The 19,279-nt window shown below is 53.4% G+C and overlaps 1 protein-coding gene across 3 annotated transcripts in view; it reads right to left on the bottom strand.

The window, feature by feature from the left end:
- Positions 1-19,279, bottom strand: part of LOC116949290 (copine-8-like) — a 67,694-nt gene continuing 48,415 nt past the window's right edge. For 2 of the 3 annotated variants that reach the window (XM_032966422.2, XM_076072114.1), the window contains exons 13-20: positions 14,782-14,843; positions 7,605-7,651; positions 6,201-6,382; positions 4,968-5,095; positions 4,219-4,321; positions 3,999-4,056; positions 3,038-3,111; positions 1-2,134 (exon numbers count right to left, since the gene is read on the bottom strand). In XM_032966422.2, coding sequence (XP_032822313.1) covers positions 1,907-2,134; positions 3,038-3,111; positions 3,999-4,056; positions 4,219-4,321; positions 4,968-5,095; positions 6,201-6,382; positions 7,605-7,651; positions 14,782-14,843 — 882 coding nt within the window. In that variant the 3' untranslated portion in view covers positions 1-1,906. Of the gene's footprint in view, positions 2,135-3,037; positions 3,112-3,998; positions 4,057-4,218; positions 4,322-4,967; positions 5,096-6,200; positions 6,383-7,604; positions 7,652-9,405; positions 10,150-14,781; positions 14,844-19,279 lie in introns of those variants that run through there. The other variant, XM_076072115.1, reaches the window with a different exon arrangement.

Raw genomic sequence — 19,279 nt, 5'->3', positions numbered from 1 at the left:
CTTGGGCGGGATTCCAGGAAGAGTATCGGGACTGCACAGACTGGAAAGTGATGATATGAGAACAGAGTTGGAGGCAATAACAACCCGATTAGAGAGAATCAAGGTTCGCAGATGACAGTCTCGTGCGGCTACGAGACTGACTACGCCCCCACCGCGTACTTGGGCGGTACGACACAAACGTTGAAGCAAACGGGGAGTAGGGGAAGACAAAAACGCATTGTCTCGCTAATGAGCTGACGGATTGGACAGACGGTGTCGATGATGTAAAGCAAAGCGAGATTTCACGAATAAGTGCCAATTGTGGGGAAGAGCCACGGCGGCGCTTGCGGGCACCGCAGAGAGCACGGTGGGGGATGGAGGGGGGGGGCGCTGTTACAAATCCCGGGGGGGGGGGGGGGGTGGGGGGAGCAACGGAGCTGCTCGCGACAACGCGTCCGGGCTCGCTGCTCTGACGAGACCGTCACGTGGGGACACGAGAGGCACGCGGGTGCGGTCCCCGTGGAGCCGGCGCGTCGAAGCCCGCTCGGCGGCAGCGTGACTCATCCCACGTGGGTCAGCGGGGTGAGGGCGCGGGTGGGGTGGGGCGGGTGTACGACGATTCCAACCCGACCCACGTACACGATGCAAAGGCTTTGCTGTTATGGAGACTAGGCGCCGCGGTGGCGAGATGTTAACTACCTCGCCTGGTGTACAGGAGGTTGTGGATTCGATCCCGACCCTGACGCCTGCTGTATATTTGGAGCTTGCGGTGTCTCTCTCCCCGTGGTCGCGTGGATTTTTCTCCAGGTCCTCGGGGTTTTCCCTCCACATTTGGAATAAACATCACGCGTTCAGAGTGTTTGGCTGCCGCTATAAATTTCCACGTCATGAGCCACTTCGTTGACCTATCGCTTGTGGCCGGTTCGCTTCTAAATAAGTAAAACCGTTGAAAAAGAGCTACATCGCTCAGTGGACCTTACCTGGTAAAATAAAAAAAATAGTTTTTTTTAAGTTTAGTTTATTATGGGTGGCAAATAAATAAACAACTAGACGGGAGGCCGCCTTTCTTTCCATATAAAAACAAACTTTCAAGCGCTTTAGCCTACGGGCACATGAGCGATTGGTAGCCCAGGCATCGGGCTACCAATCGGTGGTGGGGGGGGGAGTGAACAGGGGGCCCCGTTCCGTTCCTTGCGCCAGGACCCATGGCAACCAACGACACGACGCCACTGCTTAGAAGCCTTCCAAGGCCAGTGTTTTAATGGCGGTGTTATTTTTTGTTGAGCAGGTCTCGACTCCTCAACGAAGCTGCCCTGGTTAAACAGAGCGCAGCTGTGGAATCGTCGGTGTGGAAGGCTGATTTGCTGGCGGAGGGGTGATTCCTCCGGGGTGTTCCGTGAGCGTGCTCCGTTATAGCACAAGCCAGTCTACCGATTGTTATATCGTCAACATACTTAACGTTTTTTTTTTACGATCACTGAAACTACATGTCTACAACCGTTATTTATAATTCCACAACATTACGATCGCAATGATTGCTTCCTCTGTGATCGACGTGACCACGCATGCCGTGGAATCGCTCTGCACAGGAAACAAATCATCCGTGAAAAAGAGCTTCATAGCTCATCGGATTCCTCCAGCGTAAATAAATATTCTGATCGTAAAAGAGCTGCGTGAGCCGTGGGGGGTCGCCGCCGTTAACATGAAGCGATGAGGGCGGCCCATGCGCGCGAGCGCGATGGATCGTGGCATCGCTGGACCGTCTGAGAAGGCACCAGCGGGGTTTGGGTGGATGGGTGCGGCAGGGGCTATGGGGGGGGGGAGGCCTTCACCCGGCAACGGATAAAACACGGCTGATGAATAAGAGACGGTGAAGATGACGGTTATAACGACCAGCGGTGCCCCCGGGCGTGCGGTGCCATGCCGGCTATGCGTTTGCCCCCAAGGAGCCATCGACCTGACCGCCGGGGCCCCCCGGCCCCCCCTGGCCCCCCGCTGCCGTGTAAGGGGGTGGAGCGGGGCGCGGTGGGACCCGGCGGGACCTCATGAAGGAGAGGAACTGCTCCGGCACCTCGGCCAGGACGTCCCGTGCCAGGCGCTCCATGCTCAGCACCTGGCTGCCTCCGCGATCCACGTAGTCCCGGAATGGAACAAACTGAGGGAGGGTGGGAGGGGGACAGGGGGGGAGGGGGAAGGAGGGGGTTAAGAAGTGAGGGAGGGTTGTGGGGTCCAAGTCACAGTTGGAGTTGTCAAGCCCATCATTGCTCTCTGCTCGGTCGATAGAATCAGTACCACTTTGTGAACAGAGGTTGTGATATGGATAATCTCGCCCCCGCTACAGGAATGTGTAATTTCCACTGATGGCTGAGGTCTAGTAACGTTATAGGAGCACCATCTCTCCGCTCATTTGAGCGGGACATCGCTTTACAGTGCAGACAATAACAATATTGTGCCATACTCTCTATTCCTCCACCTTCATCAGCCCACACTGCTCAGCATGGTGAAGTATGGTCAAACAACTCCCATGACCCGCACGGTGTGGAACGGTACTCATCCAGCAGTTGATTCACAAAGGGGATGTATGTATGCGTAACTGTTTTTTCCCTACAAGTAAACTATTTTATTTACCAGGTAAGGCCCACTTAGCGACATAGCTCTTTTTCGGAAGCAACTTGGCGACAAATGATAGCTCAGCGAGGGGGCTTATTAGGTGGAATTTTTTTTAAATCTAAACGCGTGTTTCTACATGTGAAGGGAAAAACTGGAGAATTTGGAGGAAAATCCAAGCGACCACGGGTAGAACATGCACACTACTAATATACAGGCATCATCAGGGTCGGAATTTAACCCAGGACCTCCTCCATACTCGGCAAGGGAGATAACATCTCGCCACCATGGCGCCCCTACTGGACACATGTGAAAAAGAGCTTCATAGCTCATCGGTATTCACCCAGTCTAAACACTGATTCTTATTGTGTATGGATCATATCCAGCTAAGCGAGGCAGGAACTGGAAGCTCCACCCCGAGCCTTGTACCACAAGAGGGAGTGAGCGTTACCTGGACAATATCCCTCTCGGCCTCCTGGCCCCGTGACGACACTCGCACCTGGTCTCCATCCAGCTCCTCCATGGCTGCCAGATGCACACACAAAGATTTAGATCTCTCCACCGCCCCCATCCCCCTCATAGCTTACATAGATTGTTGGGGCAAGTCAGTCAGTCAGCCAAATTCAGGTAAGGCTCATTGAGCTAAGATGCACTTTTTTCAGTGGCATCCGGGCCAAAGCGACTGGCACGTTGCATGGGTAGTGCTAATTAGCGAGCGCCTATTAATGACAGAATGGTGCCCAGGGAGCTGGAGTGGCCTGAACCGCGTTCGGCCATCTTCATCTCCCCAGAGCGAATGTTTACGCACCGCAACCATGTACTCATTTAAGTACATGATTGACTTAAGGGAGGCCCAGGACCTGCCTGTTATAACCCGCCGCTGATGTCACGTGATTTTTTAGTTTTATCCGCATTCTTTCCCACATGTCTCGCTACATCACGTGGAAGCCTGCCCTATACTTCTAATTCTCAGAGCTGAGCTGGTATTTAGCCAAATTAAGTGAAAATTCTAATTGAATGCAATGGGTTTGTTTGTGCAGTCATTGTTGACCGGGCTGTGACCGTCAACTGGCCACACTCGAGATCGCGGTTCAACCACAGATTCGACGTCAGGACCTCGGCAGTGCCAACTCAGCACTCTCGACTCCTGAGCCACCTGGCCACCTCGAAAAAAACTTTGCTTTAATAACAAGTAAAAAGATATAACTTATAAAAAAATTATCTCATTCATGAAGCTTCAATAAAACTCGCGCAAGACAGCCCAGGACACTCAGCCTAGGCTTAGCTGCAAGATAAGAGCCAGCGACGTCACAAAGGGGAGGGGGGGGGGGGTCATCTCAAGAGCTCCCTGACGTTCTGGGGTCGTGTTGTCTGGTCAGGCGGGCATTTAATGGAAAAGTCGGCGCTCTCACCGTCGAACTCTGCCGGTCCCACCCCGACGATGATGATGGACATGGGAAGACTCGCCGCCTGCGAGCGTGGAAAAACGAGGCGGCACACAGCGACGGACGGATTCAGCGATCGTGGCGCCCGTGCGACATCGTTTAGGCGCAGAGGGAAAATTTAGGGGCGGGCGCGCGCCGCCCCGCCCGTGGCCGCACGCGAATCGGTGTTTGCGGCACGGTCACCCACGTGCACGATGGCCTCCTTGGTCTGCGCCATGTCCGAGATGACGCCATCCGTGATGATGAGCAGCACAAAGTACTGGGAGCCGTCCGACACCGACGCGGCGTACCTGCAGGGCGGCACGCACGTGGCACGCGTGCATGGCACGGGTACCGATATCGGAGGGCGCTGGGCATGACGGCGATGTGTGAAAACATCTCAAGAAGCTGTCCCGAACCGGTGGGCATGTTTATTTTGATAGAGAAGGGGGGAAATAGGCGGAGGAAAAAGGAAGGCCCAGGTTTAGACTTCAGCAGGCGTAGAGGGAGTCAATGCGACGGATGGATTGGGGGGAGTTCCAGAAATTGAGGGCAGTAGAGGAGGATGAGTGACGTCCTACCGAGCGACGGCTGACTGAGGGATTCAACAGAATGCCTCGGTTGCTGGAGCAGAGAGTACATGGAGGTGAATCGACCCATACACGCACACACGCTACAGGCAGACTAATAGACACGCGCAGAGACCCATAAACCTGCTGCACCTGTTCAAGTACAAACTCAAGACCTTCCTCTTTACAATGTAACTGGCATTGGCCCAAAATCCCAGTGGCTGCAATATGACCTGCGAATTACTGAATTGGGATTACACAGCAGCAACATTGACCCCTACTGTGAAAACGTCACAGGACCCTCCTGAAAAAAACCGTTGCGACTCAGCGAGGCTCTCCTGGGTGAACAGGCGGAATGATAATAACAATCGTAAGCCCCGGCACGGACCTGGCGACGTGCGTGATGACGGGCGCGAAGTTGGTAGGGCCGTAAAGCTGCACGGAGCGCAGACTCTGGTAGTAGGCCTCCAGCACCCCCTCGATCCCGCTGCAGTACGGGTTTTGCGGATTTCCGTTCTGTATGCGACGCGCACGCGGAGGGGGAGAGACGTACACACACATCGTACGAGCCGGTTTCGTCGCTCCATCTCTCGCCTGGGACGTGACCTCTGAGGTGCGTTCCCTGTTTTTTGGCTGCCAACCCTTCGTTGGACTTGACCACCAGGCAACATCCATTTGAAGTAAAGATAAAAAAAAACTAAATTAATAAAGCGAAAGCAATTGATGCTACCCCTACCACCTCCCGCCCCATCCTCCTCCTCTTCACTTCCAAGGCGTTCTACCCCCTCTGCCAGATCCCACAGCTGCTACACAGGAGACACGTAGCGACCTCTAAGATCTGCCCTGACAGTCTCTGCCACCGTCTGGCCTGAAGCTTTCTCTTCTCCCTCATCGGCGGTCTCGTGGAGACCACTCATATGTCTGTCCCGGCAATCGGCCCTCCCCCATCCCGTGCAAGTGTCCCACCAAACGTGACCATCTTTGCTGAACCCCATCTATAACGCTTGGCTACCATGAGCCCTTTCCACTCTCCTGCAGTGCTTATATAGTCAAATATATATCCACCTTTAACTCTGTAAAATGAATGGTGATAATAGTAACTCATTTGTTTATCCAGGACAGCCACGCTGAGTCCTATGACTCTCTTTCAGGAGGGTCTTGCCACTACATTGGGAGTTATTTCAAGATGTTTTCGGCCAATTAATGATGAGCTGTGCTTATAATACACGTGGGAGGGGGCAACACTCTGTTCCAATACAGATGAAAACAGGTGGCGATTGGTCCGCTTGCTCTACCGCCTTCTCTTGGCATTCCAGAGTATTGCACTTCCTTGGCACCCACGGGAAGGGAATTTCGCAACATCTCTGTGCGGTGATCCACCAACCCCTCGCCTCCCCTGCGCTGGACCGCAGGCGTGCTCCACTGATATGTACGTACGTATGTTGAACTTCGTTTGCGCCGTACGTAGCCAACCGTGCTAATCGTAGGCGCAAAAGTCGTAAGCAAATCGACTGTTTCACTGACGTGATTCGCCGTGCGTCGTCGTGAGCATAAAGAGTCGACCCGAACCGACGTGCCGCCGCGGGCACGGTTGTTGTACATTCCGTGTCATGGTCCGCACCAACGCAAACTCGTGGGACACGTGTCCATCTGGCGGCAGCTTCGCCCCGAATCCGAGCGCGGGAAACATCTTGTCGGAGTCGTAGTCCTGCACGATCTCCCCGACGGCCTTGAGCGCGAGAGCGTAGGCGTTGAGCTGGTACGGCGACAGGTAATGCAGGGACGTGGGCTGGGACGGGCTGCCTGCACGCACACGAACAAACCCCCCCCCCAACCGACCGCCCACACACAGATCACCTCACAAAGCCGTACCAGCAGGAGTGGGCAACCATTTGCCTGGCTGAGGGCCAAAGAGGACTTTAAGGAGCCCTCCAGCATGCACAGCGGAACGTCGGGCATCGAACGCATGGAACAATCCGAAAACACCACTTCTGTCACCGCGAGAAGCCCTCGCAGTGACAGAGGTGACTGTGGCACGACGATAAACATTTGTGCTGTTGCCAGGTCGAAAATGGTTTTCCCTTTCTAGTACCCAATTAGAGCAGGGTAAGGTGCTTCGCAGCGATGGATATAGTATTCAGGCCATTTAGAAGTAGCAGGTGTCATGTGGCCACAGGCCGTGTGAAATTAAGTAGCGGGCCAGGTACAGCCACAACTTCACAAATTACCCACCCCTGCTATGCAGGCTGCTGTTTACACACGGCATCAAGAATTCATTTAAGGCTGAGTCGACATAGGGGAGACAGCCCAAAACCGGTTAAGATATTTATCACGGGTGTTGGCTGTGAGCGGGAATCGAACTCGGGCCGCCAAGGTTCATAGCAGGGTGCGCTAACCGCCGCACCACCGCTCCGCTCCTGCACCATTTGCCTCCATCGTGACTATAATTTCAACATGTGGGGTTAGCACCTCCACTTTACGGCACCATTCCCCACGCGAAATTATATATTCTGCATTTTCACATAAAAATACAACTCTCCAAAGTGCACGGGCGCAGCAACGGAACGACGCTCGTTTAAACCATTATTTTTTCATCACAACCATTGAAACTTTTAATAGAAGCGGTGGAGCAGCGGATGGGCGTACGGGTAATCGGTGCATTGAGAGAAAATGTACGCGCCGCGTAAATTAACTGGAGGACGGGCGGGAAACGGCGGGGAACGGGTGGGGAACGGTGGGGACGGGTGGAGAACGGTGGGGATGGGTGGGGAACGGTGGGGATGGGTGGGGAACGGTGGGGATGGGTGGGGAACGGTGGGGATGGGTGGGGAACGGTGGGGATGGGTGGGGAACGATGGGGATGGGTGGGGAACGGTGGGGATGGGTGGGGAACGGTGGGGATGGGTGGGGAACGGTGGGGATGGGTGGGGAACGGTGGGGATGGGTGGGGAACGGTGGGGAACGGTGGGGATGAGCGGGGATGGGTGGAGAACGGCGAGTACCGTCGGTGTGCAGGAGTAATTACCATTGGAGGCGGTGAAATCAATCGCCACAGTGAAGTTAATTTGGGTCCTGCGAGCAGAGACAAAACAAGAAGAAAAAAAACACCTCGAGGATTCAGTTGGGGGGGGGGGGGGTGGGGGAGCAGATTTCATAGCCGTCGTCAAGAGTGCAATGCGCACACATCGGCGGATCCCAGCCCCCCTCCCCTGCCACCCGGGCACGCGTTCCATCGGGGAGGATGAGTGATGCGTTCCGGCTTGCTTTCAAAAAGAGCGGCGGCGGTTTCCGCCCAAGAGGATCTCGACGTCGTCGTCCGCCGCGGAGATATGGGAGCAATGAAATCGGTTTTGGGTCTTCATCTAGCAGTGGATTAATCATGGCCGATGATGATGAATTACGTTAAAAAAGAGGTAAAGGTGCAGGCCTGCAATTGCTCGCTCATGCCACTGCCAGCGGAGGGGCCTCCACTCGAGAGGGAGCTTCATAGAGAGCCCTTCTCTCGAGGGTGTTTGGCCTACTCTTCCACATTGACCAGACGTGTTAGGAAGAGGTGGAAGTAGTCAACACTCTAGCCCACCACACGCGGACCTGCCGATCACAGACTTAACTGTGCTGTAACCCATCTCTGCTGCTGGGTGGACACAGGCGATGGATTGCAAGTTCAGCAATGTAACACCACTGCACCCCGGCAACTTCCCGATCGTGGCCAGAATTAGGGGAGCGATATTTGTTCCAGACGCCTGGATTTGCCCGGGTGCAATGGTTACCGTGCTGAACTTGCAATCCAGAGGTCGGCGTGCGCGTGCGCGCGTGCCGGGAGCGGTAGTGTAGCGGTTAGCGCGCTGCGCCACAAACCCAAGTTTGATTCCCGCGCACGGCTAACACCAGTGACCAATGATCTGAACCGGTCTTGGGCCCCTCCCCTAGGTCGACTCAGCCTCGAAACGAGTACCTGGCGCGGTGTGTAAAACATCTCCGCCCCCCCCCGCCTCGTGTGCCGTGCCGGCCTTCATAGACGCTACTCGCTCACAGCACTTGCCCCAACAGTCTGTTACAGGCGATACGGGGGAGGGGGGGGGGGTGGAATCTTTGTTTTCGTGGGCGGAAGAGGCACGTCAGGTTTGGTGAATGTGCCGAGTGGCGGCGTGTGCACTGCGTGTGCATCCCACGGCACGGTCGCCCTGCTATTGTGCCGGGTGATGCGTTGTAGCGTCCCTGGTGTTTGAATGCCTCCCACCCGCCGGTGCTCGCCGAGGCCGTGAGTTGTCGTGCGCACCCCACCATGCGATGCGCGCGTGCGTGCGCGCGTGTGTGCATGTACGTGTGTGTGTGCGCGTGTGTGCGTGCGAGTGTGTGTGTGCGTGTGTGTGCGCGCGTGTATGCGCGTGGTTGCGCGTGTGTGCGCGCGTGTGTGTGTGCATGTGCGCGTGTGTGTGTGTACGTGTGTGTGTGCGCGTGTGTGCGTGCGAGTGTGTGTGCGCGTGTGTGAGTGTGTGTGTGTACGAGCTCGTGCACGCGTGTGTGTGAGTGTGTGTGTGTACGTGTGTGTGAGTGTGTGAGTGAGTGTGTGTGAGTGTGTGTGTGAGAGTGTGCGTGTGTGTGTGCGAGTGTGTGTGAGTGTGCGTGTGAGAGTGTGTGTGTGAGTGTGTGTGTGCGTGTGTGTGTGTACGTGCTCGTGCACGCGTGCCTGCGTCATAGGCTTGCGCGCCGGGCGTACGAACCCGGCGAACCGAGTTCGATTCCTGCTCACAGCCACCAACATCGATGACGATTATATGAACCGGTTTTGGGCCCCCTAGCTCGACTCAGCCTCAAATGCTTACCTGGTGTGATGTGCAAACATCGCCACTGGAGAGACAAAGGCGGGCGGGCGTGGTGCCGGCCTCCCATAGTTGCTGCTCGCAAACAGCACTTTCCCCAACAGGCCGCCGAGGCTATATCTGGGATCTTTGTCTGTGTGTCAGACAAAGCGGAGGATCTCTCCTCTCTCACCCCCCCCCCCTTCTCCAGTAGTAATTACACTGTAAGAGCGCTTTGCCATTTCGGATTTTTTTCTGCTGCTACAACCAATTACGCGAGCTGCGCCCGCCCCCGCAGCGCCGCGCTATTGAACGGGGGGTGGGAGTGGGGGGCTAGCGACCACTCGCCTACGTATTTATTTATCCGCCGTCATTTGCCTTTTCACAAAAAATTGTATTTAATTGATCCCTCCATCCCTGCGTACACTCTCGGGAACGAGCGAGGGCGCGGCGGGCACGCGCGTCCCAATTTAATCGACGCGCTGCAATTCACTGTTCCGCCGCGTCGCGGATTTGCCGGGTTTGTGATTTACGCCGGCCAGTTAAGCAACGACGCCGCTCGCTTGCACGGCCCCGTGCCGAACGTGAGCGCGAGCGACGACGCTTGACGTCGCACGGATGAATGGCGACGACTTACGGTGCGACGTTCAAGTTTATTCACATCCCCAAGGGTTTTGACGTCCGCCTTTGGGATAATGCCGAGTCAATTTCAGAGGTGGTTTTGTTTTTTGAGTTTTTTCTTTTCTTTTTGAGTGACAGTGGACCGGTCGCTCCCTCGCACAGTCCCTCCCCCCATCCCCCCACCCCCCCCCCCCGAGCGATTTCCTGCTCGGGACGTCGTTCATCTGCAGCATTAAAGACGGTGGTGGAAATTCCACATTCCCATGGCGGCGGCGAGTCTTCCCGCAGGGCAACCGCCCGCAAAATGGTGCTGGTCTTAATCGACCCCAGGGGGATGACGTTCCGAGTTCAACCCCCCCAAAACGAGTATTCGATCTCGCAACCTTCCGATTGCTCACTCTCTTGCCGAGCCACCTGGTGACCCGTCATTCCACGCCTGGGCACCGCGTGGCATCCTTGAGTCTCCTTGAGCCCTCAAGGAAACTCGAGCACGGTCAATCTCACGGGCACTCTACCCTGATTTGCGACCCAGCGGCGCTGACCCTGTTTAAAGGGAGGGTCGCGCGACGCAGTCGATGTTGGACTTTACGCAGCCGTTAAATGCGAAAGGGAACGAGCAACAGGTCGCAGTGTGGCGACGTCTCTCCCCGTGCGCACGTTGAGCCAATGAGCTACAACGCCCATCGCTGAAATGAACTAATTGTTTGTGCGAACGTTTTTCCACTTGAATATTGGCTTGGGGAGGCCTTCATCCAGCGGTGGACTGACCATGCTTGCTTTTGATGATGGTAAGAATTTAGCGGGGGGGGGGGTGGGTTGGGGGGGAGCTCAACCCGATCCAGCTAGCCCCCCCCCACCCCCAAGATCAGGGAGCTGTTGATTCGCGACCGCGTGTCGGCTCGGAACGGCCCCAGTTGCGTGCGCCGGGGTGGCCGGTGGCAGCCTCCTGGCGGCCCACCTTGCACTCACCTCCACAACTACGGACGCAGTCGCTTCGAAGTTCTGTGCTCGTCATGCCGAAGGTCTCCCGGAGCGAGTATCAGGAATCGAAGTCACCCTTCTCAGGCTCCAATCAAACCGTGCCACATCGATTTCTCGCTGCTGCTCGTCGCAAGCAATCCGACCTGGTGGCTCAGCGGCGGAGCGAGAGGCTCACGGCAATCGGAAGGTCGCGACTTCAAATCCTGGTTGGGGGTCGACTCCGCCCATCGTCCCTCTGAGGGTCGATAAAATGGATACCACTTTGCGGTGGAAGTCAACGGTCATTGTCCTGTGGATGGACTCGCCGCCGCCGCCACCACAGAAACGTGAACATTTCCACCGCTGGCTCAGGGGCCGTAAACGGGAGATGAGCAACGACGCGTCAAATGCTCACTCGCGTTGGGGGGGGGGATAACTTTGACGCGATTGGTATCCGTACGAGCGAGGGAGGTGAAACCGCTCCCGTGCGTCCCCGGCGTTTGGCCCGGGCTGCTGCCGGGGGTCGGGGCAAGTCCGACGCGTGACGCACTTCGCCGGGACGTCGTCAAGGAGACCGATCGCTCTCCGCTTTGTTGCGGCCACCTCTGCCTAACAAAGCGGTCGTGCCACCTGGCAGACAGGAGTCGCCGTTTCAGCGCTGCGATACAACGATCGAGGCAATTGATCGCTCAACAGATTATTTGAGATATCGACTGCTCCGCCGATTATCGGTTCGATTGCTCGACCAATCGGAGAGAGAATTCGTCGTTGGAGGACAAAAAATAAACGCCAACTCTGACCTCTGCTGCCACGTGTGCTGCTGGACGGGAAGTGAGGGGTGGGTGGGTCACGGTGACGTCCTCAGCATCATCAGCTACGCCGTGCTGGTCACGGCTTGCAGGGGGTTTCCAGGCTTCGGCAGGCAGAATGTTGGCGCAGGAATTTTTAAAGGGGGCCCGAGTGATCGAGCACAGAAAGAGCGACCGATTACAACACGAGAGTCGACTGATTGACTGAATCCACCGACGGTCCCAGCTGTAGGGGAGAGGGCGCTAATTTCGGGCTTGAGGACGCTGTTGTTTGTGGACGCAGCAGGTGGCCGGGGGACAGCCTGCGTGGCGCAGGGGCATGTCTCACGCTGCCGCCTCGTTCTCATCGCCGGTGTGAGAGGTTTAAATATCAGCGCGTTAACAAGTTTACGCTGCCTGCCAGGGTTCGCCACTTGACCTCCCCGGCTGTGACCCACGCGCTGGCCTTTGGTTTTGGATGCGAGGCGAGAAACGTGTCTCTCCCCTTTGGCAGCGTCCGCAGGGCTAATATTTCGTCTTTGTATACTTTTGTAATCCCGACTTTTATTTCGATGCGCGTTTACGATGCCACGTCGCACGGGATGAAGAAGCCGTTCGGATTTCTCGCAGAGCCGTGCGGCCTGCGGAAGCGGACACCGCAGAACTGCCTCTGAAATCCATTCAAGTGCCCTGTGGTTCACCCAGGAGGGGGCAGCACTCACTGATGAACACCAATTTACTGGAGTTGGACAAACATCCCAAAGTACGGCCACAGGGCTCGGGCGATTGTTGGTAGCGGCAGCTCCCGGTGCCTTCCCGCTCGTCAGTGGTTTCCCTGAATCGAACAAAAGCCATGCAGCGAGGAGCCACAAATGCGTGCATTTGATAAATATTTATATATCCAAAAGGCGCGTTGACATTTTGCCGTTACCTGCTGCAACGAGGTGTGGGCACCCTTAGCGAGTTCCTCCCGGCTTGGAGGGCGATTGCAAAATTAACTTTTGTGTTGTGGTGGCCACGTGGACACATGCAGGCAACCGGGCTTTGGTCTGAATGAATATGTCATTTATTTTTTGCGTTCATTTCCCACCTCCGGTTGGCTGCTGTGGGTGTTTTTTTTCCAATGCATTATTTATACAGGGCTCTGTTGCCATGGCGATGGGCGTATTCGAGCGGGGGAATCTTACAGGCATGTGATGGGAGGTGGGGGCCTGTCGCACGAGAGGGTGCTCTTGTGAGCGTATGTGAGTGGGTGCAAGTGTGCTCGTGCGTGCGTGGGTGCGCGTGCGTGCGTGGGTGCGCGAGTGAGCTGGAGTTGTGTGTGCGGATGCGTGGTCCTGGCCACCCACAACCCTCCACGTTCCGCTAACAGCACTTGCCCCGCAAGTCTGTTAAGGCTATACGGGGAATCTTTGTCTTGGTGGGTGTGTACGCGCGCAGGTGGGTATACATGTGTAGTGGAGTAGGAAGGTGCGCAGTACAAACAGCGTGATTACATGATCACACAGACAGTACGGGTTATCTTGGGTCAGCCTGTAGCGAAGGCGAATACAGTGCAGGTTATGTTGGGGCAATTAAGCTGGGAGAGCCGTGGACGGCTGTGATTGGTTGGTGCTGTTGTCGGAGCTGGAGAGGCGTCTTGAAGTCTGGCGAGAAACAGGTGCGGACGGTCACGCGGAGTTCCGTTGGGACGCGGGTTAATTAATTGGGGTGTGATGAGAGCGTGGATAAATTGTGGGGTCGGCAATTGGAGCGAGAGTTGGAGTTTGGAGAGCTTGGAGACGGAGGTGGTTGAAGTTGGGGAGCTTGGAGTGAACAGTGGGGGAATTGAAGTTGGAGTCAACAGCGGGGATTGAAGAGTGGAGAGCTTGGAGAGAGCGTAGCGATAGCGGAGCTGAAGACGAGAATAGCCAGCAGTGGAGAGAGCATAGTGACGGTGATAGCGGTGAACAGAGATGAAGCAGTTAGCAGTGGAGTGAGCATAGTGACGGTGATAGCGGTGAACAGAGACGAAGCAGTTAGCAGTGGAGTGAGCATAGTGACGGTGATAGCGGTGAACAAAGACGAAGTAGCTAGCAGTGGAGAGAACATAGTGACGGTGATAGCGGAGAGCGGAGACGAAGAAGTTAGCGGTGGAGTAAGCGAAGTAATCGTGGGGAGTGGAGAGACAAAGGTGGCGAGCGAGTCGAGTGGAGCAAGGCGAGCGAGCCGTGGCGACCAGGATACCGTGGAATGTGGAGGACATGCGGAGAGTTGTAAATAAAGCGGTGTTCGGAGAAAGACAGAAGTTGTCCGAGTGAAATCGAACACTACACATGCATGAGCATGCCTGCTTAACGGTGCGAGAGTATGGAAATGTTTATACATGCGTGTGTGGGTATGTGCGAATGCCTCAACAGTCTCTGAAGGCTCGCGGGGGATGATTGTCGTTGGGTGTCTATGTATGTGTGTGGGACGCGGTGTAGTGTAACTGTGAGCGCGCTGCGCTATGAAACCGGCGATCCGAGTTCGATTTTCGCTCAAGGCCAACACCAGTGACGATTATCTGAATCGGTCCTGGGCCTCCCCTAGGTCAACTCAGCCTCTGATTAGCACAGTTGGCTATGTACGGTGCGAAAGAAGTTCAACATACATAAAAATGAGTACCTAGGATGATGTGTAAACATCGTCACTGAGGAGACAAAGGCGGCCGGGCGTGATACTAGCGACCCATCCCCTCGTGTGCTGTGCCAGCCTTTATAGGTGCTCACGAACAGCACTTGCCCAAACAGTCTGGTTAAGGCTACACGGCAGATATTTGTCTCTGTATGTATGTGTGCATGTGTTTTGCCTGCCATTGTGTGTATGTTGAACTTCTTTCGCACCGTACGTAGCCAACCGTGCTTATCGGAGGTGCAGATATGTGTGCGCTAACCTGCCAGTGTGTGTGTGTCCGTGCGTGTGTACACCTCCACGTTTCGCATTGGTATACGCACGCGTGCTTTCCAGTGTGCCTACGTGTGTGTCGGTCTGCATGTGCGTGTTGACCCACCCTCCTTTGATGTAGTCCAGGAAGGTGTAGTCAGATTCCACTTTGAAGGACAGCAGGGTCACCTGTAGCAGGTGGGAGAGGGTCGGGGACATTACTAATCGCAGTGCCACACTGGCAAAAGCAGGGACAGACAGTCTACCTGCTTGGTTAATTGTACAAGTAGTGACCTTGTGTGTCCAGATGCAAGCTCGTTGTGGAGCGTTATGGGTAGTATTAATATATGTGTGCGCAGACTTCTTATCGTGTATCCCCACACGCGGACTAATATGATCGGGCAGCGTTGCTTGCTGAGACAAATTCTGCTGCGTAATATTGTTAATAATGGTCTGGAATGCCACGAGGTTGAAGGACAAAAACATTCCATTTGTTTGTGGAGTCCCAAGACTTTTACAGGAGGGTGCGTCTGCGTTGGTACGTTTGACCAATTCCATTCATTGTTCGGCGTAACGTGGGAAGAAACGCGAGTCACAAGAGAACATCCACCATGCACTCAAAAACTGTACAGATAAACTAAACAAGTTTTTTGTATTTTACCAGGTAAGACCCACTACTCAGAAGCGACCTAGCCACAAACAATAGCCCCATGAAGTGGCTGATCACGTGGGCATTTATAGCAGCCAAACACTCTAAACGCGTGTAACATTCGAGAATCCATTTACTGTGCTGTCATCCGCACCGTCTCCCATCCTGTTACTAACGACGCTCACGCCTGCTTAGCTTTTTGAGACGCGACAAGACCAGGCGCACTGAGCGTGGCGCGGCAGTCTGCTGCGTAGAGAAAGAGGTTATTTTTTTAATTCTATTTTTGGAAAAGAATGGGCCCCGGCGTAAGGCGGCAGGGGAGACGGCTGGCGCGGTTTGATCCAAAAGCATCCGATGGAGAAATCGTCAAAAGAGGGATGATTTCCCCTCCCGTGATACCGGCTAAATTTAGATTGTGCCGCCAATTAAGCCCGAGCCTCGCGTGCTCGCTAACCGTATTCACGGGATCCCGCACGCTCGCCCGCCCGCCCGTCCTCCCCAACTTCCCGTTCCTCCGCGGGCTGTCACGGCGAGCGCCGGATCTCGCGTCCTCCCTGCCTCCCGCTCACCGATTAGATTTTGGAAAATTCGTTTTAGTCGGTCGCTACGAACGCAATTGCTTTTGAACCGTAGCCACCGCCACAGCTGAACTACGACTCCATCGCACTGAAAGCGAAGTGAAATATATATATAAAAATTCATTATTGCCAACGAGCGATAGCGCAGTGCAGAAAAAAAATCTACTGTTGTACTGTGCTTCTGTGCTCCCAACTGTTCTCTCCCCCCGCCTTCACCAACCGATGCGGTGAAGTAGAGTCAAAATGACCGTATTACCCGCACGGCGAGACGGGATTCTGATCCAGAAGTGCATTGACAAACGAGTTGTGTGCGTATTGTGAAGGAGCAGTTTATTCTGATTTAAAGCTTTCGTGACTGCAGTAATTCATATTCTTAGCTCTTTCAGTAAAGTCACGTTGAAGGGAAACAATAAAATATATAAAACAATAAAATTCTCACGACGTTTCGACCATAACACCTGATGATGACCGTTTGTGTTATGGTCGAAACGTCGTGAGAATGTTTTTATTGTTTTATATATATTTTATTATTTTATTGTTTCCCTTCAACGTGACTTTACCGAAAGAGCTAAGAATATGAGTAGTTTATTGTTTAAACTTTAAATTAATCGTTGTTTAAGATGTTTAGACATTTTATTTACATGTGCATGTCCATGAACAGAGCATCACAGCTCATCGGATTCATCCAGCATAAATATTCTGATGTTGACCACCGGTGAGCAGACGCGATTGGCTCGTGCGCGGGAACTCGACGCTTTGATGCATCGCGTCACTGTGAGATACGGAGACGGCTTGGGGAGGAGGCCTTCATCAAGCAGTAGATAGATGATTGCTGATGACGATTATATGCATCGTTTTATATTCCAAACTCTCTCCTAAAAAAAACAGACTCATGGTCTCATTGAACTATCGCTCGGTATAAATGGTACACACATAGTCAGATAAATTATAATAATTATGTGGTTAGGTGGCTGCAGTCGCATTAACAAAGCTGGTTTTGTTGTAAACTCGGACAATGATAACGAGTAAATTCATCCGCAGATTGTGAATCACCACCTCTGTGCACGAGTTCCTAATCCACGGGGAATGGTAATATCTGCATAATGCAAACCTACGACCAAATTGGATCACTCGTCACATCTCGGCAGCCAGGCAGGGTCGGCCGCTGATTGGTGCTTGGACCCGCTCACTCTCTGGGAATTCTGGGTACTGTAGGCTCGGACGATGACACGACTAGGAGACAACAAGGCTTGTTATTATAAATTGTGTATCTATCTGTGCGGGTCTTTAAGTGATACTCTCTCCAGGCTGCTTCCACGTGAAGCAAAACTCCCGTTCACGGAATCTGCCAAACACCCCAATGCAGGGGCACCCTCCGAAACACACGGTAATGAGACTCAGCGAGGTGTTCCTTGACAGTACAGAGAGTATCGACGTGGAAGATGCACGCAAACACACATCGGGCGGTGATGGCTACGCACGAGGGCCTGTAATCCTTCGCTGTGGAGGCGGTGAGAGTTGGTGGGTCACCACGCCAATAACAACATATTACGAGGCTGCATTACGCCATGGGAATCAAGGAGTGGCAATATCCTGGCTCGCCAGCAGAATGCAGTACGGAAAAAGTGTGGATTGACATTGTCTGTCCCTTCTGTTTGGGATAAAGAGTTGCCCCCTCGCACGTGTGGGGTTTTTTTCCGGGTGCTCCGGTTTCCTCCCACATGCAACATAAACACTCAGTAACTGGCTGAAAACATCTTGATATATAGGGAACTGCGGAACAATCGTTGGCACCTGCTCACCATCTGGCAGCCTTCCAGCTTGGTCTGTGGTTCCTCCTAAGCGATCGTGAGATGCAATTACGCTGTTCTAAAATTCATCATTACATTTTTTTCCATTTATCTAAGGTTTTGCGATCATCTGTGTGTGCTGTTGTTTGCCAATTGAGTGGCTGAGTTAGCAAGGAACGAGCGCTTGTGCATTGTGCGTTCGTGGCCATATCCCTACAATGAGCACCAGCAATTCTAGCCTCATTCGGGCAGCATTCCTAGCTGCACAGTTCTCTCCCCGATGTGCTTTGCAGGTTGTGCCGAAAACTGAATGGAAACATTCAGTTCCTGCAGAAGCTGCTATTAAAAAAACAAACTATTTTTTTTATTTCACCAGGTAAGGCCCACTGAGCGATATAGCTATTTATTCAAAAGCAATCTAGCCACAAATGATAGCTCAACGAAGTGGCTCATCATATTGAAATTTAAAGCAGACAAATTCTCTAAACAGGTGTTGTTGTTTTTGTTTTGAAATGTGGAGGGTAAACCCGGAGGACCCAGAGAAAAATCCAGGCGTCCATGGGAAAAACATGCAAAACTCCAAATATACAGGCGTCAGGGTCGAGATCGAACCCACGATCTCCTGCGTAGCAGGCGAGGCTGTTAACATCTTCTAGCCACTGTGGCACCCCAGCAGGCGGAGTGAAACGCCAAACGGTACGACCCGACACACACCGGAGAGCTTCACCGGCACAGCCCCGAACACATCCGCGGTAACAATTAAAACACCCGCGATTTGATTTGTCAATATTATTATTATGTTCCTTTACTTGCACAGGACAGCCTCACTCAGTCTCAAAATTCTTATTCAGGAGGATACAGCTTAAGTTATTCGCCGTAGGGGGTGATGTTGCTCATGTGGGTGTGTGTTTAATCCCAATGGAGTAATATCCAGTGTAATTTTTCAACATTGGGATATGTAGGCCAATACCCAATTACATTTCATCATGGGACCTCCTTTGCCAGTACCAAAAAATGAGAATAGGTTTTCCCCTTTTTTCTGGCAACAAAACAGGTGTTAGATGTTAAAACACCAAACTGAAACATTTGACAAGGAATCATGTCTGCATTAACCACAATACTTGTGGTCAGAATACAAACGAAAAACACACTGATAATATATGCATTGTCTTTGAAACTGATTGGTCCACACCAGAGACAGCTTTCTTAAGAGCCTCGTCTCAAACGGTGTTAGACCAGAGGACGCCAAAAGGCGTACACCTCAAAGACAGTTTCAAAGACAATGCATATATTATCAGAGTATGTTTTTTGTTTGCATTTTGTTGCCAGAAAAAAGGGGAAAAGCCTATTATCATATTTTGGTGCTGGCAAAGGAGGTCCCATGATTTAGATACTCATCCCGAGCTCTCATTACTCTGATAGTAGCATTGTCTTTGAGCTGTACGCCTTTTGGCGTCCTGTGGTCTCACACCGTTTGAAACGAGGCTCAAAAGAAAGCTGTCACTGGTGTGGACCAATCAGTTGCAAAGACAATGCATATATTATCAGAGTGTTTTTTGTTTGCATTCTGACCGCAAGTATTGTGGTTAATGCAGACATGATTCCTTG

This window comes from Petromyzon marinus, chromosome 36 (assembly GCF_048934315.1).
Source record: "Petromyzon marinus isolate PM22_M1 ecotype Great Lakes invasive population chromosome 36, UKy_Petmar_22M1.pri1.0, whole genome shotgun sequence".
NCBI classification, from domain to species: Eukaryota; Metazoa; Chordata; class Hyperoartia; order Petromyzontiformes; family Petromyzontidae; genus Petromyzon; species Petromyzon marinus.
Note: the sequence above shows the minus strand (reverse complement) of the source record. Positions and strands in the feature narration are given on the sequence as shown.